This window comes from Caretta caretta, chromosome 16, assembly GCF_965140235.1.
Source record: "Caretta caretta isolate rCarCar2 chromosome 16, rCarCar1.hap1, whole genome shotgun sequence".
NCBI classification, from domain to species: domain Eukaryota; kingdom Metazoa; phylum Chordata; order Testudines; family Cheloniidae; genus Caretta; species Caretta caretta.
This window is the reverse complement of record NC_134221.1, coordinates 11,051,680-11,076,113: the sequence shown is the minus strand read 5'-3', so window position 1 is coordinate 11,076,113 and position 24,434 is coordinate 11,051,680. Positions and strand designations below refer to the sequence as shown.

General features: G+C 44.5%; 1 protein-coding gene across 3 annotated transcripts in view; it reads left to right on the top strand.

The window, feature by feature from the left end:
• Positions 1 to 24,434, top strand: part of BRINP1 (BMP/retinoic acid inducible neural specific 1) — a 96,825-nt gene that overhangs the window by 24,440 nt on the left and 47,951 nt on the right. For all 3 annotated transcript variants that reach the window (XM_048822894.2, XM_048822892.2, XM_048822893.2), the window contains one exon: positions 2,617 to 2,884. In XM_048822894.2, coding sequence (XP_048678851.1) covers positions 2,667 to 2,884 — 218 coding nt within the window. In that variant the 5' untranslated portion in view covers positions 2,617 to 2,666. The remainder of the gene's footprint in view (positions 1 to 2,616; positions 2,885 to 24,434) is intronic.

The following is a 24,434-nucleotide window of genomic DNA, read 5'->3' as shown; positions in this document are numbered from 1 at the left end:
TGTTTCTCTATCTGCCTTGTTTCAGAGTAACAGCCGTGTTAGTTTGTATTCACAAAAAGAAAAGGAGTACTTGTGGCACCTTAGAGACTAACCAATTTATCTGAACATAAGCTTTCGTGAGCTACAGCTCACTTCATCCGATGCAGTGAGCTGTAGCTCACGAAAGCTTATGCTCATATAAATTGGTTAGTCTCTAAGGTGCCACAAGTACTCCTTTTCTATCTGCCTTGATTTCCCCATGCTCACCTACCTGACAGGAGTGTCCTGAGCTGTGTGGAAAGTGTTTGTAAGATTACACATGTTAAAGATAACCATAATATTCATAGAATCATAGACTATCAGGGTTGGAAGGGACCTCAGGAGGTCATCTAGTCCAACCCCCTGCTCAAAGCAGGACCAACCCCAACTAAATCATCCCATGATATTGAGCAGCAGCGTGGTCTAGTGGCGAGGCTAGTGGCCATGAGACTTGGGTCCTGCCGTGCCACTGACCTTTTGTGGGACCATTAGTCACTTCACCTCTCGCTCTGTGCCTGTGTCTCCTCTTCCACCCTTTGATTGGCTCGTCGATGTAGCTTGCCAGCTCTGGCACATGGACTGCCTGTTGCTATTGGTTTGTGCAAAGCCTAACGCTAGCTGTCTCAGGACGGCTATGGAGCGCATCACTGTAGTATCGGAGAGCTTTACGCTCAACACCTTTGTGAGGCAGGGAAGATTTAGCCCCATTCTGCTGACGAGGAATTGGGGGCACAAAGTAGTTAAAGTGACTTGTCTAAAGTCACGCAATGAGTCAGTGGCCGAGGCAGGAATTGATTGCAGGTCTCCAGTCCAGTGACTTAACCTTCCTCCTCACTGAGGCCCTCTCGGTACTACCACAAGACAATTAATAGTAATATTCCCCCACAGTAGCTGGAGGGAGGTTAAAACCTGTCTAGTGGAGAAAGCTAACAGAGACTGTTCTAAGGTGATATTCATGGCCTCTCTTATATTTAATGCCTTAATTTTTCATGTGGAGTAACTTTAGCCGGTTGGGAATTGTTCAACAGAACATTTTCAACAGGCTACGCGGGTTGTTTAGCTTTCTAAAGTGCCATGGAGCTCGCTTTCAGCAGCACATCCATATGCTGTGCACATGGGCAGACTCCCACATACTCCCATCACACGCTCCCCGCCACCAACGCCCAGGCACGCTCTGGATTTTGCTGCACCTGCGCAAACACATGCCCACTCACAATCACATGCTGTAGCCTCATGTCACTCTCACACACGCCTTCCCGACAGAAATCCATATTCACACATACACACACACTTTGTGTGTGTCTCTCTCTCTCTCTCTCACACACACACACACACACTCTGGGAGTTGTACCTGTACACGGCACACATGCCACACTCATATACAGCCCCACTCACACATATCCCTCTTCCCACAAATCCTTATACAGCCAGAATTTAGAAAAGAAGATTTTGTCAGTAATGAATAGATAATTGATACAATCTGGGACCCTGCTGTGCCCTCCTCCCTTGCATTTTTGTCACAAAACAGAAGGGTAAAGACCATCCCTGCAGTGTTCCTAATAAGCCCATTCACCTTCCACTAATGTAAAGCCAAGTATCACCTGGTAGGGGGCATAGCGCCAACGGTGTGAGTGGGGAGGCAGCATGATCTAATGGCGAGAGCATGGGGAAGGGAGTCGCAAGTTCTGCCACTGACCTGCTGTAAGACTTTGGCAAGGCACTTCATCCCCTTATGCCTCTGTTTTCCCTCCCACTCATTCTGTGTCTTGCCTAGACTTCAGGCTCTTCAGGCAGAGCTGTCCTTTACTATAGGCATGTGCAATGCCTAGCACAATGGGGCCTTGACCTTAGTGGAAGCCTCTTTGTGCTACTTTAACATAAATAACAAAATAATGGTTAATTTACGCCCACTCCTTAAAGGCCTAGTCTGTCAAGCCAGCTGCCTGGTGTGATCTTTATCCCTCAAAGTTCTGCAGGATTTCTTTTTTTGTTGTTTCTGAAAACTATATAATTATTATTTTATTTCTCTTTTTTTGGCATGACTTTAAAGTAAGAGCTCAGGTTGCATGGAGTGTGGATTACAGATCATCGGAGATAGATGAAAGCAGAAGACACATTTATCTGGCACCGCATTAAAGGGATGATAAACATGTAATTGAAGCCCAGGGTACAGCCACCTTGTGTATCTGGCCTCCTCTCCCCACTGCGGCATTGCAGAGAACTTCCCTGAGAGAAGTAACTGGGGGGAACAGGGTGTGGAGCGTTTGGGTCCTGACCTAGCTGTTTCACAGGGTAATGCATGCTCTGAGAGAAGGGATAAAAGCCCCATAGATGTACATATCAAACAATGAAATATGATCAGATACCCAGAACCACAATACAAGTAGCCCCAGGGCATTTAAAACCTGGTTTAAAGTTTGTTTTCATGTTGTGCCACATACTTGAAAAAATTAACAGCAACAAAAAACATGTCTATGATTACATGTGTAACCATTTTTCTTTCTTCTCTCTCTTTTTTTCTTCTATTTCTTTCCTCTGTTCTTGCTCTCCTCTCTCTCTTTCTTTCTTCTTCCCCTCCCTTCCTCTCTTCCTCCACAGGACTCCATAGAATGGAGCAAGAATGAGAGGAAAAAGGCAGACAGAAAAGCATGAACTGGAGGCTTGTTGAGTTCCTCTACTTCCTGTTTATATGGGACCATATAATAGTACAGCCCTCCCACCAGGAACCAGCTGTTATCAACCAACATGTCTCCAAGGAATTTGATTGGCTTATTTCAGACAGGGGGCCTTTCCACCACTCGCGGAGCTACTTATCCTTTGTGGAAAGACATCGTCAAGGATTTACAACCAGATATAAAATATACAGGTATGTTGATTTTTTACAGAGCTCATAGCTTTGCAGCCAGTGGGAACTCTGAGGGGTATGGTAGACGCTGGTCATTGGTTGAGAACCGTCAATGTCCTCCTTCAGTCTGGGAGTGCTTCTAGACTATCTGCTGCCTTTCATTAACAATGACAGCTGCTTCAAAGACTCAGGTACGGTAGAGGTAAAACTGTGATGTAAGCGATGAAGGTGTGTGGGTACCATGGTGATTACCACAACATAAAACCAAGGTAGAGAGACAGACAGGAGGTCAGGGGAGAACCTGTCTGATGTGCATGTGAATGTGTCATATATGGGCAAAGATTAAATACATGGACACACAAATGAGCACATCAAAATGCATTTAGCACTGCGCACACGAACTTGAGTACAAATCTATATGCACACCCAGCCCTCTGCCTACAATACATGCATTCACAAGATGACATATCAATGTATACCAGGGATCAGCAACCTCTGGCACACGGCCCACCAGGGAAATCCGTTGGCGGGCCGGGATGGGTTGTTTACCTGCAGCGTCCGCAGGTTCGGCAATTGCAGCTCCCACTGGCCACGATTCACCGTTCCAGGCCAATGGGGCTTGCGGGAAGCGGTGGCCAGCACATCCCTCGGCCCACGCCGCTTCCCGCAGCCCCCATTGACCCGGAACAGCGAACCATTGCCTGTCAGGTTCACTCCCTCTGGGGCATCTGGCATCGGCCACTGTCGGTAGACAGGATACTGGGCTGGATGGACCTTTGGTCTGACCCAGTCTGGCCGTTCTTATGTTCTAATACCCACAATAAAATACACATAGACAAGTACAGGAGAAATGTGCCATGTATTCTGACATTATTTTATATACTGCCTGTCCATACAGATTTGATCCACAAAACACTTTGTGGAGTTAAATAATGGCGTTAAATGGGGGCATGGGGTTAACAGCGGAATGAGGGAGGTATTAAGAGGTACCTAACAAAGGGATACAAGTTATGCTTTCAAATTAGATAGGAAATGAGATGGAAATTCATTAAGGGATCATGAGAGACAAGAAAGCCCTTTGCAGATGGCAGAGATTGCAGAGGAGAAGGCTTTCATACCTAGAGCAGTGAGATAGTGTGACTGGGTTGATGAGAAGTGGCAGGGTGGAGAGTAGCCAGAGAATCTCAGTTATATACTCCAACAAATCCATAAAGGATTAAGGAAGCTGAGAGTAGTTTCAAACCAGACCCTAAAATGCATAGGGGAAACAGTAATGGATCTGTTTGTCTGTGATGTGTCTAAGGCATCTGCCACCGTAGTATCCCAAAGGATGGGGATGCTTCTTTGTACATGTGAGGTGGTGGGCATTACATTCTGCAGCTGCTGGAATCTAGAGAGCTGGGATGATGTCATGATTCACAAGACAGAGAAAACCTGAGGTGGGTCAGAGAGTTCAGAGCTAGGGGATAATGCCAAGGGTATGGGCAATGGAGGTAGTTGGACAGTGTGAGTCAAGAAAGGACATAGAAGAGTTGGAGTTGTGGATGAGTCTTCTCCCCTTGCCCAAATATCAGACTCAAATCACCCAAAGGACAAGCTCTTCAGAATGAGCAATAATAGTAAATCACTATAGAGCATGCAGGACACTGAGCTCTGGAATTCCGCCCTCTGGTTTAGGTTAGGAGCCGATAAAGAAGCTGAGCTCTTTTGAAAATCTAGGCATCTGTGTCAAAACTGGAGTTGCCGGGAGCGGCTCCCTTTTGAAAATCTGACCCCTGGGCCTTGATCCTGCTCCCACTCAAGGCACCGGGAAAAAAACCAAAACCCCAAACCAATCTGCCATTGATTTGAATGGGGCAGAATCAAGCTTTATTTAGATATTCAGCTGGGTACTGAGGACTTTTTAAAAATCTGGTTCCAATTGTGGGTGCTGAGCACTAGAAAGTCAAGTCCATATTTCCAAATCCTCAGCAGGTGTGAATCAGTGTGGCCCTTTTAAATTCAGTGGAGCTATGCCAGTTTATAACAGGTGAATATCTGGCTCATAGATCTCAAACCATCCCAACCATAGTGTGTTGTTAGCATTAGGGGTGGGCAAATCTCATGTTGTGGGTTCCACAATCTACTGCACACGTCGGCAAAGCAAGCTGGAGTTCACAAACTATCTAATTCCTGTTAAAAACAAGTTTCCTCCTCAAGGGTGATTCTTGATCACCCTTTGTATTCATCTAGCTAAAGAGAAGCCAGTGCTCTGCATTAAGGATAGCGAAGCCACCCTGAGAATCTGGGGTGGAACAGGGGAGTGTCCTGTATGTGGAGTGTTGAGTTTTTATTGGAATCTTCCCCCTTTGTGCTTTGTTTCACAGACACTGTGTGTTTGTTGCTCAGGCTCTCTGCACCTTTCATACACTGGGTCTTCCATGTGCTTTGCCCTCTCTGCCCCTTTTCCCACCGCATCTCCAAAGCCTGGTGTCGCTAGAATTCGAATCAGCCATTCCGACCGGTGAATTTTGAGTGGGTTCGAAATGAGGCAAAAAAGAGCTCACCCGTCCCTAATTGGAACACTGTAACTTGTTTAGTGGCGATTTCCCCAGAGTGTCTTGCTGTGAGGAAACATGGACACAGCACATTAGAACCGTGTCATTTACATTGAAAACCCTCAGAGATAAAGCCACTGGCAATGTTACGCAGCAACGTCAAGCAAAACACAGGATTTTCTAGCGTGTGCAGCCAGCCTCACAAAAAATCCAGCCCCTTGTTTGCCCCTTTCCTGCCACAGCTGAAGTTCAGGCATTTACTATCAGGCCAAGCGCCTTACTCCAGTTGACAAAGGCATCCAAGGCAAAAGGACTCTTTCCCTTCTGCAGAGTTCCTATGGAACTGAGCGGCCACTGATATTCTTTCCATAGAATGTTTAAACCAGGCTCTAGAATTCTACCTTGGCGACATAATTCTCTATTCCATTCTGTCGGTTGATAGAACGGATCTCTCTCTTTATTATATTCTACAGGATTTTAGGGTAATTTCCTTAGAACCCTGAAAAGATTATTTTGCTTGTACCCCTTAGTTGAGGTCTGGATCTCATATTTGGTCTTGAGAGGTACAGATAAGATACGGAGAGCTGTTTTGTATTGAGTGTTGGGTCTTGGACAGTATAGATCAAACCAAGAGTTGAAGAATGAGTATTATTCTGACTCAACTCTGATAATGAGGCTGGTTTATGATGCAGTTGAGGATGGAAAATGTGAGCTGTGATAATGTGGATGCGATGGCGGTGCTGGATTGTGGGCTGTCTGCATAGTCATCTAGGTGGAAGGGCACATGGTACTGGAAGCACAGTTTAATGGCTAAAGCTCAGGAGTAAGAAAAATCTGAGTTCTGTTTGTGGTTCTGCCACACATTCACCATGTGGCCTTGGACAAGTCACTTCACTGCTCTATGCCTCCGTTTCCATGCTTGTAGAATGGAAATAATAATACTTGCCTACTTCCTAGAGCCATTCCAAGGCATTATTCATTAATGTCTGTAAAATGTTCCGAGATCTTTGGATGTCCAGTGCTATAGAAAAACAAAGAACCATTCTTTTACAGAGTGGCTAATAAAGGACTAGCTTGATAGGGAAGGGAGGGGCATAATTGGGAGAGGAAACGTGGAATTTCCAAATGCATTTATTTATTTCAGTTCCTGAAGAAAAAAGAAAAAAAAGTGTCCATTCTAACCTCTAGACATGTTATCATCTCTTAAAATCACATACATCACTGTACAATAAACACTGGCAAATTAAATGGGTGACAATACAAAGCTATTTTGTTACATAAGCTAGTTACAAAGAGGGCACCAAGTATATGGAAGAAGAAATGCAGGATTAATTGTGGGTTACAGTGAACAGATTAATTAGAGCTGGTCAGGAGGATGAAAGCCAATAAATAAATAAATATATAAATTTGAAAAAAGAATTCCTAATTTTTATTGAAATTTCAAAATTCATTTTTTAAAAATGTAAATATTTCAGCCACCCTTTATATTCAACATGTGATTCGCAAATAGTTTATAAAGAGCTGATAAATGAGTCATAGATGCCACACGCTAATGCAGACACTAATGTGTGTGTGTGAGCGATGGTTATAAGCACATCAACAGACGGTGTTATATATATGGATATAAAGCAGGGTTATAAGCAATCTGTAGACTCTATAACAATCAACTAACCATTATAATATCTATGAATAATGCATTCACCCTTTATAGACTATTTATAAATGCTCTCAGTATGAAATACGATCAAAATTTCAACCAGCTATATATTATAATATTAATAAGACATATCAATGATATGTAGACAGTCAGTTCATCCGAGATATTCCATAGCTCTTCAAATAGTTTAATTGTTAACCTGAGATGGGCCAGAAAATCATTCCAGTTCTCATAAGATGACATCTGCATGCCCATTCTGGCCCCTTTACTCTGGGTAAAAGGCCCGGAGAGGCATAAATGTGTCCTAAAAATCCCTGGGAGCATTGTGGGTGCTCAACAACTCTGAAATCTGATAGGAATTCCTGGCCTATTCATTTGTTCATGTCACTCCTCTTTTTGAATCCCTTCACTGTCTATTGCATCACATTTAAACTACTGGTCATCTCCTTCAAGACTCTATATAAGTTTTATCCTCCTTTGGGTTGAGTTACACGTTGGTCTCCCTGACACCTGCCCTGCTCATATTCCTATCCTTGTGAGCCCATCTGCCAATCTCTCCATCAATCCCCTCCATTCCTTTCTCCACACAGCCCTGCGTGCATGGTCCGACATCCCTGCAGTCATCCCCAAAGTCCTATCCCCTTTACTCTATGTCCTTCTTAAAACCCACTTCTGCTGTGCTTTCTATAGAGCGTCTTGCGAATTTGTACAGAAAATCCCTTTTATTGCTCCACATCCCTGATGTCTGTCTACTTGTCTGTGCAGCCATCTTCAGACAGTCAATTCCTTGGGAGGGGGGCTGTCTGCCTCTTCTTATATGTCAGAAAAGTCTCTAGCTCATGATGAGTTGCTACCACAAACAAACAGAACAATCATCAACTCCCTGGGTCTCTTTGGGTGAATCACCTCACCGCCCTCTGACTCAGTTTCCCCATCTGTATGTAACCCCAGTATAACTCTGACCCTCTCTAGTTGTGGCTGTCCACAGAGAGAGAGCTTGATAAGCCTGCGAAAGACTTGCCTAACAGAACAGGGTATTTTAAAATGAGAGGTCCCACGTTCAGTCCCCACAGCTGTTGACCCTCTGCATGGTAAAGGGTTAACAAAACCCAACTCTGTGATGCAATGTGAGCTCCGTGGGTGACAGGTGCCATATGAGTGAGGTAGCATTAATTTTATCCTTAATTTTCAGCCTGGAGTGTGGGTTTATGTGCCTGGACAGCAGTGACAGGGGTGTGATGTCTGCTCCATGTCCGTTCAGAGGGATAGCCACCATTTTCTAGCCAAACACTGAGAACTTGATTCACATTTACACTGAAGCCCCTTTATGCCACTCTTGATATGTAAAGGGACTTTAAAGTGAGCATAAATGTAACATAGTCCCACTTTTAGTCCCTTTATGATGCCAGAGAGGTGTAAAGAGGCCAGAGTGTAAATGAGAATCAGGTGCTAATTCTTGAAAAGGGGTGTGTGTGTGTGTGTGTGTGTGTGTGTGAGTGAGAGAGAGAGAGAACAAAATCCAAAGCTAAAATCTTCTCCATTCAGAGTGTGCCCATTCCCAGTGCCGCTTCACCAGGCTATTGTTAGATTTCATTTTCCTTCTCATTCACAAACCATCTGGATTTGCAGAAATCATTAAATAAAGACTGCAGAACAGAGCGTCTGCATGCCAGGGAGGAGATTCACACCCCAGGCCAGTCTGCAAAATAACACTTGTCAAGTCAGACACCTTCTCCCCACCCCCTCGGCTTTTTTTAATTTCTTTTTTCTTTTAGCAACTTCCCTATCATGTAAGCAACTGTGGCCTTTCTTCCCACTAAGAAAGCTGCAGAGAAGATAAAGCTGTTGTTCTACATTGGGAGGATTTATCAGCATTAGCAGAGAGGTGCCCGCAATTGGCTACTTGCCCCATCCCAGCCCAGGTCTAATTACCCACTTCACACTGTAGACTGTGTCCTGTATCACTTACCTAACCTCATAGACTCCTTGCCCAGTACAATACCGCACAATGTGCGAGACTCGGCTGGGAATTCTCTGAATTTGAAAGGAAATCGACTTTACAGTGACCTTTTAGACCCCAAAACAAAATATGGACACTCCCCAAATGGATCCTTTAGAAAATAACCCACTACCTACCAATTAGCTGCCTTCTCAAATTACAGGTTAGGAGTTTGGTGCAGTCTCTTTATGGCCTCTGTGACACAACTGGGACTCGTATCCCTAACTATGCCTTATCTTAAAGTCTCTCTGTCTCTCACTTATACCCCATGGCAGGCTTTCTGTCCAAGTGTAGTAGCTTAGATACCAGTAACATCTGAAGGAATATTACCAAGACTCCTCTCCACCACATTCAGGAAATTCACCGCATTCTTTCCTCTTATATAAATGGACAGGCTCCATGATATTTCTTATTCTCTGCTTTGGTTTGGTTTTTTAGTCACACTGCCATTCTGGGGATAGCAAGTAAGTTTTCATACGAGGGTTTTACTCTCTCGGCGTAAAGGAGACATCATCTTTTATGTTTCTATGCTGGAGGTGAGGTTTTTTTCAGAAGTAATGTAGCAGCTAAAGGACAGAAGGAGAAGAGATGAAAAGAAGATCTTGTTGACTGTGTGGAATAAGCAATGGGATGCTACAGAGCACTGCATGTAAGAGTGAAATTTACATAGTTTACATTATGCATGTAAACTAGCGATGTACATTGCTTTGTAATCAGTAAACACCTTGTAAATAAATATGTGTAAACCAAGAATTTAAATCAATTTACATAATGTGTGTAAACAATGAAACCTTCCAGTGTTCTCCTCAATGTAAACGTTAATCTGAAAATGACACTAACACAAGTTTAGGCAACTTTATGAGAGAGGCAATTTACATTCCCATCTCACTGCTCTCACACTGCAGCTTGGCAAAGATGACACATTCAGGAGACCGGCGTAAACCAACCAACCAATTACATCACGTAGTTACTCGTTTTCCCACAACCTTCATTTTTCATGCAGTTCAGGGACCAGTGTTGTTACAGTCCCTGCATAATGAATCTCCATGCATATGGATAACTGTTCATATATTTGCATAAAGGAGAACAAAGGCAGGGATGGAGGATGATGGGGCTTGCTGGGGCCTGTATAATACTCTGCAAAATCCTGTGGTTGCTGGGTCATACAGCCAAGGAATTTGGCCTTCAGCTGGGTTTGATGAACAGCTGTTCTGGCTGCATTTGGATTCAGATGGTCAGGGTTTCAGAATATCAGTGGCAGCTGTGATATCAGACATTCCACCTCATCTTTAATAATCTTGAGGGGCGCTGACTGATGAAAGCATAAACTGCAAAAAATTAATAAACTTAGAAATCGTTCCAGGCTAACATCTTAGCTCCAACCATCTCTCCAAACTTTGGGGAAGGTCACGTCCTCCTTTGAATTTAGCAGCTCAAACCCATGTCTTCAGGGGGGTGGCACAAGGAGCATAGGAAAGGAGTTTTAATCGCTGAGCCCTCTGCCAAGAGATACCACATGTTCTTGGGCCTAGAAGGGAATTCTGTCCCCTCTCATTTCTCACCTGAATGAGTCCCTTTCTTATGGAGCGATAAGGGAGCCAGTCTTCTCTACGTGCATCAAATTTGGAGATTATTCACAGTGCTCCACCCACTGGTCCCCTCCGCACTGCTCCATAGTGGACCTCTCTCAGACTCAGCTGGGCCTTCCATGTTCATCACAGATGTCTGAAGGCAGGCAGACTGAGGCCTCGTGGCTTATGAGCAGTTTAAAGGTTAACAAGCCAAGGGGAAGCCATCACTCAACCTTGTGGGTAGGCTTTTAATTCCACTTGTAAAACAGGCAGATGCTTATTTCTGCAGAAGCAGTTATGTAAAAAAGGAGTCATCAGCTGTTTGATGCAAGGAATCATTTTGTTCTGCCACCAGTAGCGCATAGGGGGATGCCATGACTGTACCTGTTATCACTTTTTCTATTTTGGGATCCCCTCTTATAATTTTTTCCCCTGTGTTTCAAGTCTTACTTCTTCTTCTTTTATTCTGTCTGACTACCGCCCACTGACCTCTGTAAGTGCAGCAAGATAAGCCCCACTGCAACAGCCATCGGAAACATCCACGCTGATTTCCCATGCTCATCTTACAGACCCACTGTTGGACAAGGCAAGTTCAGTCAGCAACCAAGGGCCGGTCTCCTGAAAAAGCATGATTGCAAGAAGGTATAAGGGAATCAGTACGCCCTGGAGACAGAGCAGGATGGAGAGGGATTTTGGTAACAGGGATTCCTCTGCAGGCAATGAGAGATCCATTACATCCTCCTTCGGGGCAGGTCGTGCAATGTGCAGTGGTTTGTGTGTGCAAACAGGGATGGCATGCAGCTGCCTGCACCTCTCTTAAGGAGCTGATTATACAGGTATATCAGGGCTTCTGCAGCCGGCAGTGGCAAAGGTGTCATCTCTGGATGGCAGCACAGGTGATGCCAAGTATCTGATGCCAGGATCATGCTTCAGGGCCGTTATTTGTTGGTGACCGTGCTCTGTAACTGATTGCGCACTGGCATCTCTCTCTCTCTCCAGCCCTCGGAGACTATTTCCCATACATCTCGCTTCACAGAGCTCCATCCGGACACAGTCATTTACAATAAAATATTTACAGGAAGCTGCAATGAGGCCGACTTCACTGGGGAGTCATTTGTGCTGGTTAAATAACTTCTCCCATCAGGTGAGACGTGTGGATGGGGGAGGAAAAGTCAGAGCTGACAGATCTCAGCGCATTTGCATTCCCAGAGCCTGCCTGGTATGGAATCAGACTGCAGTGCAGTGCAGACTGCAGGGGGGATGCTAGGTCCTTCCAGTTGTCCTGGCTGAGGATCCAACCACACTGTTTAATGGAGAAGAGATGACCCCATCTTCATCCGATCTCTTCCTTGACCTGCTCCTGCTTGCTCTTGGTAGGCATTCCTCATGGTCTGGAATAAGGGATAGCTCAGTGGTTTGAGCACTGGCCTGCTAAACCCAGGGTTGTGAGTTCAATCCTTGAGGGGGCCATTTAGGGATCGGGGCAAAAATTGGGGATTAGCTCTGCTTTGAGCAGGGGGTTGGACTAGATGACCTCCTGAGGTCCCTTCCAACCCTGATACTCTATGATTCTATGAAATGAAGGCAGCAGTGAACAGGGCCAGATTAAGGGAATGGGATTGTCAAAAGTGCCTGATGGATTTAGAAGCACAAGTCCCACTGAAAACATGCCATAGTGCGTGCAGGCCGACGGTCCCTGCTCCTGGAGTTTCAGGATGACATCAGAATCCAAGCTTCCATTAAATGAACAAACCCAAGCTCTATGTATCTAGTGCTTGTAGTAGCAAAGGAAAAGTTGAAAACATCACCCAGGCAGTGAAGTCTGCCTGAGTCTGCAGACAGGGCCCAGCAGAGGGAGGAGCAGCAACCTCTAGAACCAGCAGGGAAGCTATCTGGCCCCAAACCCTCCACCAGAGCAGACCACGCCTCCAGCTGTCCTGGATGCTCCCCCTGCTGCTGCTTGTGTGTGTGTGTGGGGAAAATGTGGGCCCCGTGACCACTCCTGCAGTTGCTGGAGTGGGCAGAGCGCCTGCCACTGGTCAGCATTCTGCTGGACTTCCCATGCATGACTGTGACTCCTCCAACTGGTGAATAACTGTCAGGGGTGGTGGGGAATGAAGCCAATGAAAATGAAGGGTGAATATCAGAGAGGGAAACCGAAGGGGAAAAAAAACAAACCAGCCTCTCTTTCTAATAGAACCACAGGGTTAGACGGGACATCTAGTCTACCCCCCTGCCAAGATGCAGGGTATGTTGTGCCTAAACATCCAAGACAGGTGGATATCCAGCTTCTTTTTGAAACCATTGCCTCTTGTCCTGCTCTCTGTGGCAAGAGAGAACAATTTTGCTCTATTTTTTTGATGGCAGCCTTTCAGGTATTTGAAGACCGCTATCATGTCCCCCCTTAATTTCCTCTTTTCCAAACTAAACATACCTGTAATAGAGAGCCTCTTGGATTCCTCTGCTAAGGGAAGCCATTTAAAAGCAGTCTGGATAAAGCACTTGAGAATATACTTTAGGGAACAATCCTGCCTTGGCCAGGAGTAGGGAGGGGAATGTACTCCACGTCCAATAGGCCTTTTCCATCTTTCATGTGGATTCACTCACACACCAGATTCCTTATCTTCAAACTGATCAGCTCTGTCTGGAGGAGTGTGGTGTGATGGCTGCCAACCAGCTCTCCTTGAGCAACCCACCCAGTGGGGGCACAGTCAGCCCAAGGGGGAGTGCTTACCGCACAGCTCCCCACACTTTGCCATAGCATTCAGCCTCTAAGCACAACCCTACCCCACCTGTCACTGGTTCTCAGACTGCTGTGCTGGGCCAAAGGGCCTTTGCTAATACAGCTTCTGCTAAGGTTTTGCCATTCTTTAGAGATCCCAGCCTCTCATAGAATCATAGAATCATAGAATATAAGGGTTGGAAGGGACCCCAGAAGGTCATCTAGTCCAACCCCCTGCTCGAAGCAGGACCAATTCCCAGTTAAATCATCCCAGCCAGGGCTTTGTCAAGCCTGACCTTAAAAACCTCTAAGGAAGGAGATTCTACCACCTCCCTAGGTAACGCATTCCAGTGTTTCACCACCCTCTTAGTGAAAAAGTTTTTCCTAATATCCAATCTAAACCTCCCCCACTGCAGCTTGAGACCATTACTCCTCGTTCTGTCATCTGCTACCATTGAGAACAGTCTAGAGCCATCCTCTTTGGAACCCCCTTTCAGGTAGTTGAAAGCAGCTATCAAATCCCCCGTCATTCTTCTCTTCTGCAGGCTAAACAATCCCAGCTCCCTCAGCCTCTCCTCATAACTCATGTGTTCCAGACCCCTAATCATTTTTGTTGCCCTTCGCTGGACTCTCTCCAATTTATCCACATCCTTCTTGAAGTGTGGGGCCCAAAACTGGACACAGTACTCCAGATGAGGCCTCACCAATGTCGAATAGAGGGGAACGATCACGTCCCTCGATCTGCTCGCTATGCCCCTACTTATACATCCCAAAATGCCATTGGCCTTCTTGGCAACAAGGGCACACTGCTGACTCATATCCAGCTTCTCGTCCACTGTCACCCCTAGGTCCTTTTCCGCAGAACTGCTGCCTAGCCATTCGGTCCCTAGTCTGTAGCTGTGCATTGGGTTCTTCCGTCCTAAGTGCAGGACCCTGCACTTATCCTTATTGAACCTCATCAGATTTCTTTTGGCCCAATCCTCCAATTTGTCTAGGTCCTTCTGTATCCTATCCGTCCCCTCCAGCGTATCTACCACTCCTCCCAGTTTAGTATCATCCGCAAATTTGCTGAGAGTGCAATCCACACCATCCTCCAGATCATTTATGAAGATATTGAACAAAACCGGCCCCAGGACCGACCCTTGGGGCACTCCACTTGATACCGGCTGCCAACTAGACATGGAGCCATTGATAACTACCCGTTGAGCCCGACAATCTAGCCAGCTTTCTACCCACCTTGTAGTGCATTCATCCAGCCCATACTTCCTTAACTTGCTGACAAGAATACTGTGGGAGACAGTGTCAAAAGCTTTGCTAAAGTCAAGAAACAATACATCCACTGCTTTCCCTTCATCCACAGAACCAGTAATCTCATCATAAATGAGATGAGGGTCCTCTGCCGGGACCCTAATCAATTCTTAAGGGCTAAACGGTGCTTGTTAGGCCCAGCCCATGGTAACGGGTAAAGTGGAGGTCCACGGCTCTATTCTGCCTCCTGGAATTCCCTAGCTGCATAGGAAGGGGACTGACTTGTTTTGCCCCTGGAAGGGCTATAGCATATTCTCCTCACTGCCTGCTGATCAGGGGTCAAAGAAGTGTTGGAGAGGTGGCTCCCCCTACTCCCAGCCATCCCGTTCAGGAAGGTCTTCTTCCCAAGGCAGAAGCCTCTAGGAACCAGCCCCTGGATTCTCCCAAACTCAAGGGATGCTATTCTGGGCAGGACTTCTCGGGGAGGGAAAAGGTTCCTGTATGTCACGGCCACCATCTTGGCCAATGCACCAGGGATCAAAGCGGGGATCTTCTGAGCTGAAAGCAGTAGCTGCTACAGCTTGAGCTAAAGAGCCAGACTCTGTAGCCAACGGCTGTGACGGACTCGCAGAGGAAGACACACAGCACACATGGACCAAGAGGTTACACTTACTCCTCCCCTGTCCCCCACCACTGCATGGAGGTGTAAGGAAAGACCTTACAACCACAATTCAACCCTATTTGCGGGTGAGAAGGTAAATTTGGACAGTTGTTTTTCAGTCATGCATCCAGCACAGCTTGTTTCCATTTTTTTCTCTCTTACTGTTTCCTTCCCACTCAGCAAATGAGAGCCCCTCTGCTGAGTATTCAGCATTAAATATTTCAGTATTGGCTTCCAGCTCTTGAGCAAGACCAAAAAGAACATTACTTTTTACTTCCCTCCAAATGTCTGGGTTCTCCTTGGGGAGTCCGCACTGCTAGTCTGATCAGCACTAATAAGAGAGCTGTGGGGAGAGAGGGAAATACAAGTTGCAGGGTTGAGAGGGAAAGGAAGGAGGTTTGTTCGGTTCATCCCTTGTTCAAGCCGAATGAATAATCCCTAAACAAATATAATGTACTCCTTGCATTTTGCATCTTGTTTTTCATTAGCAGAATGTGGAATTCTGAGATTTATTCACGAGGCAAAATGACATGCCAATTTCTGTGCAGTTATGTTTCTTTCTCGATGAAAGGTAAGCATTTGATATCTGGTATAATGAACCAACACAACACAGATTTCAGCTTTGCCAATTTTTGAAATTTTATTGAGATTCTCATTATGCCTGGTGTTTTTCTGGAAGCCCCAGCACTTGGAGTCCTGTGATTTTGTGAGAATCTCAGATAATTTATTTTTGAAGTAGGTTTCTAGCCCTCATAGTTGCAGAGAAAAAACTTGAAAATGTGGCCCCAAAATGTTCAGAAAGCTGGAAGCAAGTAAAACCCCAACATATATTGTCTTTTACAAATGTCATGAATTTTAAGTGAATCCCATGTTTTTTTTAACTCTTGATGCTGGTGATACTGCTAGAACGCTTATGATGCCATTTTTTGTTACCTGGTTCGATGCCTTACATAAACTAACAAAGCCAGTGAAGATTCCAAATTTTGAATATTGCACGCGAACATACAATTCAATCGCAATTGTAAATGCCTCAGAGGAGCACTGTCTTGCTTTGTGTTTGCGCAGCACCTCCCCCAGTTGTGGCTTCACCTTTATCAAGTATGCTACTGCAACATAAATATTACATAAAATTATATGCATATAAATAATAAAAGTAACAACATCAATGATATTGATCATAATATTGGTAATAGTTTGAGTTGAAAAGTAGCCTTTTTGTAAGCATTTGTACTAGTAAAGCTCAGTTGCTCGAATGTGCATGAAAAAGCAAACCCACAGAACAACATCCACATAAAATTAAACATTTATTTATTCTAGCAACTTCCAACCCACCATAGTATTTTGCACCAAACGGTCACATTATCATGGGGACACATAAAAATACTCTAGCCCATCTAGCTAACTCCCAAAGCAAGTCACATCAACCAGTCAATTTCAGATGAACCTGAGGCTGCTACATGATCTTGGATGAACACCAGGTTAGGCTGAGCTTTGTAAAGAGGTGATGTAAAGAGCTGCACAAAGGAAGCCATCTGCATTCAGAACTCGTTTTATGAGTCCTGCAAAACCCAGGAACTATGCTACATGTTTCTGAGCACCATCTACTGGCACCTTAGCTATTTTCTAATTATTTACATATATACAGACACAAGAGCACTCCTGTAACAAGCTTCATTTTGAGTTTTTGGATTTGTTCCTATCCCAAACTCAAAGCAACCATTAGAGTTGTGAATACTAGGGAAGGAAGGCTAGTCTTGTGGTCGGCTAAGGCACTGGACTGAGAGACTGAAATCTCAGTTCAACTCCTAGGTCAGCCAAAACTCCCTGTCTGATCTAGGACAAAAAAAAATCTAGCCTGCATGTCAGTTCCTCATCTGTAAAATGAGGATGATACATCTCTACCTCCAAGGGATGCTTGTGAGGATAAACTCATTGATGTTTGGGAGATGCTATGATTGTGCAAACAATGTATATTGGTCAATAGAAATAAAACCAAAGAACATTTTCTCATGAGATAATGTGGATGCAGGGGTCCAGGAAGTGACTCATATCAGATTTTTCTGGATATTCTCATATAACAACAGAGGGATTCAGGGTGTGACAATGTTATGGCAGGACAAACTCCCACAGGCTCATGGTCTTGCAGGATGGGTGGACAAACCTTGGTGGGTCTCCAGTTCCTTCCATGGGTGCAAGAACACATCTACCATCTACACTATGATATGGACTGATTGTTGCCATTTTTAAGGCAATTGCTTAAAAGTTAAAATATCTTCATCATACCTTTTATTAAACACACTGCTAGACCTTTCTATTGAAACCATCCTGATTAGTGATCATATCTTGTGCAACGGCAGGTCTACCTTGGAAGGTGATGTTGGCTTTTTGAACTCATTTATTATGTATGTGGCCACTGCCCTCTTCTGAACAGAATAGGAACTGCTCAGCTGTGTGTCAGAGGCTCTATAGCTGCTAAGAGGGAAGGCACATTCTCTGTACTTTGGAACACTGTGCACTGTCATCGCTGTGAAGTTCCAGCTGGACATGGTGAGGGAACGTGACGTTCTAGGTGGCTGCAGAGTTCTTGCACTATTTTCACAATTGCAGCTGGATGGAACATTTTCAGCTAAATCACATTTTGTCAAGCCGTGCTGTTTCATGAGAACCGAAATGTTTTGCAGAGATGTACTGGTTCCAATGAAGTTGTCACTGGAAATGGTTTTGAAAACGTTCTGGTCACGTCTGACGCAACGCAGATAGGGAGTGAGCACTGAAAACAGCTGTTTCAACAACATTTCCAAAAAATGTTTTTGTTCCAATGCAGAATGAAAACAAATGACAAAACCTTGAAAGTTGCTGCGAACCAAAATTGTCATCCTCTGGACAGCACCAGTCACAATCGATATTTGAACTCTTTGCTTGCCAGACTCTCAAGCTTTGTCTAGCTATGGTAATAGGCAATAACCCATCCAGAGTGCATGTGTATGCTGCCCTCTACTGGGTGGAATTGGGACTGCTTAGCCCCATTAGGCCCTGAGCTGTTAACAGTATAAACTCCAGAGCTAGAAGACCTAAACAGATGGCACTCTCTGCTTCCTCTGTTGGGGAAAAGGGGAAAAGCCAGCTCTGGCCAGCTTCATTCACCTGAATTATACTATTGTTTACCCATAATTCCACCTTTTGTTGCTTTGGTTGCAATGTGTTTCTGTTTTGATGTGTAGGTGTGATAATAGATTATCATCATTACTATACTCGGGAAATGGAACTCGAATAGTAGGGGCCCATGCTTTGGCCACCAGAGGATCTGCATCTATCCTTGATTTCATCCTGAACTTAGAATCATAGAATATCAGGGTTGGAAGGGACCTCAGGAGGTCATCTAGTCCAACCCCCTGCTCAAAGCAGGACCAATTCCCAATTAAATCATCCCAGCCAGGGCTTTGTCAAGCCTGACCTTAAAAACTTCTAAGGAAGGAGATTCTACCACCTCCCTAGGTAACGCATTCCAGTGTTTCACCACCCTCCTAGTGAAAAAGTTTTTCCTAATATCCAACCTAAACCTCCCCCACTGCAACTTGAGACCATTACTCCTTGTCCTGTCATCTTCTACCACTGAGAGTAGTCTAGAGCCATCGTCTTTGGAACCCCCTTTTAGGTAGTTGAAAGCAGCTATCAAATCCCCCGTCATTCTTCTCTTCTGCAGACTAAACAATCCCAGTTTCCTCAGCCTCTCCTCATAAGTCATGTGTTCCAGACCCTTAATCATTTTTGTTGCCAAAAGAATATCAGGGTTCGAAGGGACCTCAGGAGATCATCTAGTCCAACCCCCTGCTCAAAGCAGGACCAATCCCCAATTTTTTCCCCAGATCCCAAATGGCCCCCTCAAGGATTGAACTCACAACCCTGGGTTTAGCAAGCCAATGCTCAAACCACTGAGCTATCCCATCCCCCTTCAGCACTGCCAACACATCCCTCCTCTGGCATAGGCGCTAGCGCGTGGACAAGGAGGAATAGTCTACTCAGGGACCACTAGGACCAGTTCAGCACCCAGTATAGGCTGGGGCTACCCTAATTTACACGTAGTTGCAAAGGCCCCCATAGGCCATTAGGGGGATGTAAAATGGTACAACCCCCTAGTGGCTTCAAGCCACCTCACTTGGCCCATTTCTCTGCATCCAGAACTGTCCTGGACATAGCACTCTGCTGTGGTGTTCTCCAGGATGGGACTCACACCTGCACGCTGGTCCACTTCCGACAGCCAGCCTAGCTGGTGCAAAGAGGCCATGGTGGAGATGTTCCATGGTATGCAGCATTGGTATGAAGTCACATAGGTAAGCCACAGATTTGTTATCATAAAGGGCAGTGGGGTATGTATACGAGGGGGCTGGAGTGTAAAGAATCAGTCAGCATGTATAGATATTTTTAATGGCTCTATGCTGCCTCCTCTTCTGTCTGTGCTAGTGGAAATCCTTCTCATAGCATGAGAGATTTTATTCAATTTTTAAGAGCTCTTCATTTTTCATTTGGGAAGGAAAGTTGGAGCTGCTTCCAATCTGCAATCAATCCGCTGCCATAGTGGAAGAGATGCAAGGACACTCTCTTGCTTTGTGGGTCCTTTATCTTCCTTGTGAGCTCACAGAAGTTAATATATTTCTGAATGGGGAAGAAAGAGAGCCAGAACATGCAGCCAGCACACCGCCTGCCTAAACCCTGCAAACAGCCTTGTTGTTAGCGCTAACCCTACAAAAAGTCTTCAGAACAACAACACACACTGTGGGCTTGTAGAGAAAGGAAGCAAATCACATGTAAATGTACATACAACCAGATAGTTAACGGTATTTAAGAACCTAAAGATGCAGAGGGATTTGTTTTTATTGTGTCATTGTTTTCATGTATTCCTCCATCTGTTTGAATCCATCTGGTGTCTCTTGTTTTATATTTAGTTTGTCAGCTCTTTGGGGTAGGGACTATGTGTGTATTCCATGCTTGGTCAGGAACTTGGCTTGTTGCCAAGAAGGCCAATGGCATTTTGGGATGTATAAGTAGGGGCATAGCGAGCAGATCGAGGGACGTGATCGTTCCCCTCTATTCGACATTGGTGAGGCCTCATCTGGAGTACTGTGTCCAGTTTTGGGCCCCACACTTCAAGAAGGATGTGGATAAATTGGAGAGAGTCCAGCGAAGGGCAACAAAAATGATTAGGGGTCTGGAACACATGAGTTATGAGGAGAGGCTGAGGGAGCTGGGATTGTTTAGCCTGCAGAAGAGAAGAATGACGGGGGATTTGATAGCTGCTTTCAACTACCTGAAAGGGGGTTCCAAAAAGGATGGCTCTAGACTGTTCTCAATGGTATCAGATGACAGAACGAGGAGTAATGGTCTCAAGCTGCAGTGGGGGAGGTTTAGATTGGATATTAGGAAAAACTTTTTCACTAAGAGGGTGGTGAAACACTGGAATGCGTTACCTAGGGAGGTGGTAGAATCTCCTTCCTTAGAGGTTTTTAAGGTCAGGCTTGACAAAGCCCTGGCTGGGATGATTTAACTGGGAATTGGTCCTGCTTCGAGCAGGGGGTTGGACTAGATGACCTTCTGGGGTCCCTTCCAACCCTTATATTCTATGATTCTATGATGGGGTCCTGGTCCGGGACTAGGACTCCTAGATGCTATGGTCATACAAATAATTAATAATAATAATAGTAATTTTCAGAAGTGCCTACATTGTATATCTTTCAATGGGAATTAGGTGCACTTGAAAACCTCACTTAGGCACCTATCTGCATCTTTAGGTGCCTAAATTTCTTTAAAATCTGGCCCTTAGGAAATTGATCTTCCACTTTTGTTTTAAAAAATGACAGCCATCACTTCATCAGCATGTGCACGATGTGTTGCTGTCCTAGCCAAACTCCCAAATAAGAGAAATATTAAGGGCCGGACTCCACTTTTGGAGAATTGTAAACTCTTCAGGCCATGAAGATGTCTCCTTTCTGTGTCTGTACAGCGCTCATCACAATGAGACTCCACTCCCAAATAGAACCTTTGGGCACTACCGTAATATAAATATTTACTCCTAATAATATCAATAAATCACTAGTGACATACTCATCCAGAAAGGAATAATAACAAGCACTTCTGTAACTAGGCTTGGAAGGATTAGATTTTTGCCGGCAAATGTCGGTAAATGTCAATTTCACCGTGCAGGCAGAACCTGACAAAATAGATATAGTTCCATTGATAATAATGAAAATTTACAGAGAGAGATCAAGTAAGAAAACATTCTCCTTGAGAATTTATTGCATTCTGATTTAAGGATCTTTACTTTGTATATTTTGATATGTGATGTTGACAATTTGTGTTTTAACCATTACAATGCGGTAACTTTTTGAATCTCAATGTCTACTGACATTTGATAATTATTGCCTGACTCTCTTCTCCCCCAGTAAATGCCCACAACTGTGAAAATTTAAATAAATACAAATTGGAAAAACATGCTTAAAATCCAAAATTGTGAAAACTTAAATAATAAAACAAAGCTTTAAAATAAACACTGATATTATCCACTGAAATTATTTAAAAAAAATAGAATTCAGACAAGCCTATCTATAAGATCTTTCATCTGAGGATCTCAAAGCACTTAACAAGTGTTAATTAAGCCTCCTAATGATAGCTGAGGGAAGGATTTTTAAATGAATAATTTACTAGTAAAATATAATGAAATTCATCATATTTATTATTCATGGATATATTAGTAAAAAAATAGCAGCTTGGTTGTATTGCTAGGTAAATCATTTATAATGTGCATATATTCCTCAAACAATTTATACAAAACTATTTTGAAATGTGTGGAATAAGCTATTCACTGATGATTATTAACCAGCTTAACTCACAACCCCCCTGTGAAGCAGGGAAGTATTAGGTTATAAACTCTTTAGGGCTGGCACTGTCTTTTTATTCTGTGTTTGAATAGTGCCTGGCACAGTGGGGTTCTGATCCATGAGTGGGTCCCCCTTTAAGTACTACAACAAAACAATAATAACAATTAATTATTAATTATTATTATTTTATATAAGGTTTAATTTAGGTTGAGAGATGTCAGATGACTTGCCCATAGTCACACAGAAATTAAGTGGCAGAGCCAAAAGAGGACACAAGAATTGTTATTTCCATTTTCCTGATCTAACTACTAGACCACACTCTCCTTGCAGAGCCAAGAAGAGAACCCAGGTGTCCTGGCTCCCCATCACCTACCCAATCACACTCATCTCTCAGAGCCAGAGAGAGAACCTAGGAATCCTGACTCCCAGTCCCTTTCTAGATCCCTTTCCTTCTGTCTCCTGTGATAGCAAACTCCTGTAAGCTGGTATCGTTTGAAAGGTCCATCGTCAGAGAGAGCACAAGGCTCACAAGCCTTCTGACTTCCACTGACATTCATGTCCAGCGATCCCAGAAGGCCTTTCATGCCTTTACCGGTGTCAAATATCACAGCCTCTCCCTCGGGTTTTCCTAGGAAAGCTAATGCTGAATTACCCAGCCTCCTCCCACTCAATAAAAAGCGTTTATAACCCTGTAAATTCCAACATATCAGCAGCTTGTTACGAAGAGAAAAGGTCATTGGGAGGGAAAAAAAAGTGTGTCATTCTCTCGGAAATTCTGGCTTAATATGTACGAGGGAGTCAGCACTGGAAAAATCTCTCTTGATATGATAAAGTCTCATAATAGAAAATGTTGCTGCGATACAGGGCTCGTTTCCTCAGATAAGTATTTAATATAGATCACTAAAGATTAATCGAGTACAGAAGAGAGTCTGTCCTAGGGTTGGTGTAAAGAAAACATCTTCTCGTTAATTTATTATGGAGCCTGAAATGAGAAAAAACCCATGGAGAGAAATGCAGGGTGCAGTTTCCATAGAGAAACAGAGCCTCACACGAGAATTTATTTAGTGTGTAGGCAGCAGCCTTCCCATGACCAGCTGCACCATGGAGTTTGCCTCATGGAAAATCCCAGTAGGAAGAAGTATGCATGTAGAAGAACAAGTCCACAGACTCAGAGTCTTACTGGGAATAGTTTGACTGTTTCCTGATGATTCTTGCTTTTCCAGAACTGGGAAAGGGCCAGGTAGAAATCTCTTCAGCATGGTCCAGACAAGTTCTCATTTAATGGACTTTCTAGTACATCTAAGTCCTCACAGAATTTTATACTATAAGGATGACTCTCAGCCCAGGTCCAGGAGGTCAGTGTATGGGAGATATCATCAGCATTTCTCTCTGTTGATACTTTCACATTAATAAAAGCAACAGCTTCTAGGCTAGGAGTGGCCAAAGCGGTGGACCATAGACAAAATGCATCCATGGAGCTCTACAATACAGCTTGCACCCTCTATCAAACACCTCTGGGTCCCTGCACTCATGCTCCATTTTGAGCCAAATGGCTCCACCACACTACATGCAAAGCTATGTAGTTTACATGAGCCACGGCTCTGTATTAAAGATGAGAATATGTCCAATTGGTTCCATTTGATGGAAATTAGGGGCCACCTTTGATTTCTTGGCAAGCTGCAAGCAAAACTCTCACTTAGGCACAGTTGAAGCACCTTGGTCTGTCCCCCAGGAAGGGGGGGGGTTCATTCATGTTAGAGTAACGTAGCAGCAAAAACCAGGTGCCAGGGAAGGGGGTCTTGGCTGGATCTTAAAGGCTTGTTCTACTTTTAGACTGAAGTGTATAAAGGCTTTTCACTGGCCGTTTCCTCAGGGAGTTGCATACAACATGTGGGGCTCATTTCACTGGTGGCTGCACTCTCTGGCCTCCTCTTGGACTACCTAGGCAGAGAAGGAAGAATCTAGTGCCCTATGAGTGAGGGACAAGCCTTCTGTGTAACATGGAGTGCGGCTGAATTTAGTTGGAGTGACAAATACCGTGGAATACTACTTTATTTCCTATAGCATCTTTCATACAAACCGCATCCCTGACCACTCTGCAGCACTGACTAGGGCACTCGCAGAGATAAATCATCAACAACAGCAGAGGGAACACCGGGGGCGGGGGGGGGGGAAACATACGATTTCAGCTGAGATTGAAATGAGATGTGGGATCAGCGAGATGTGGAGAGACACGTGAAGGGTGATTCCGAATGGCCGGATCTCCTGAGGTGAAGCATCTCGCACTAACAACGTGTGAAGGGG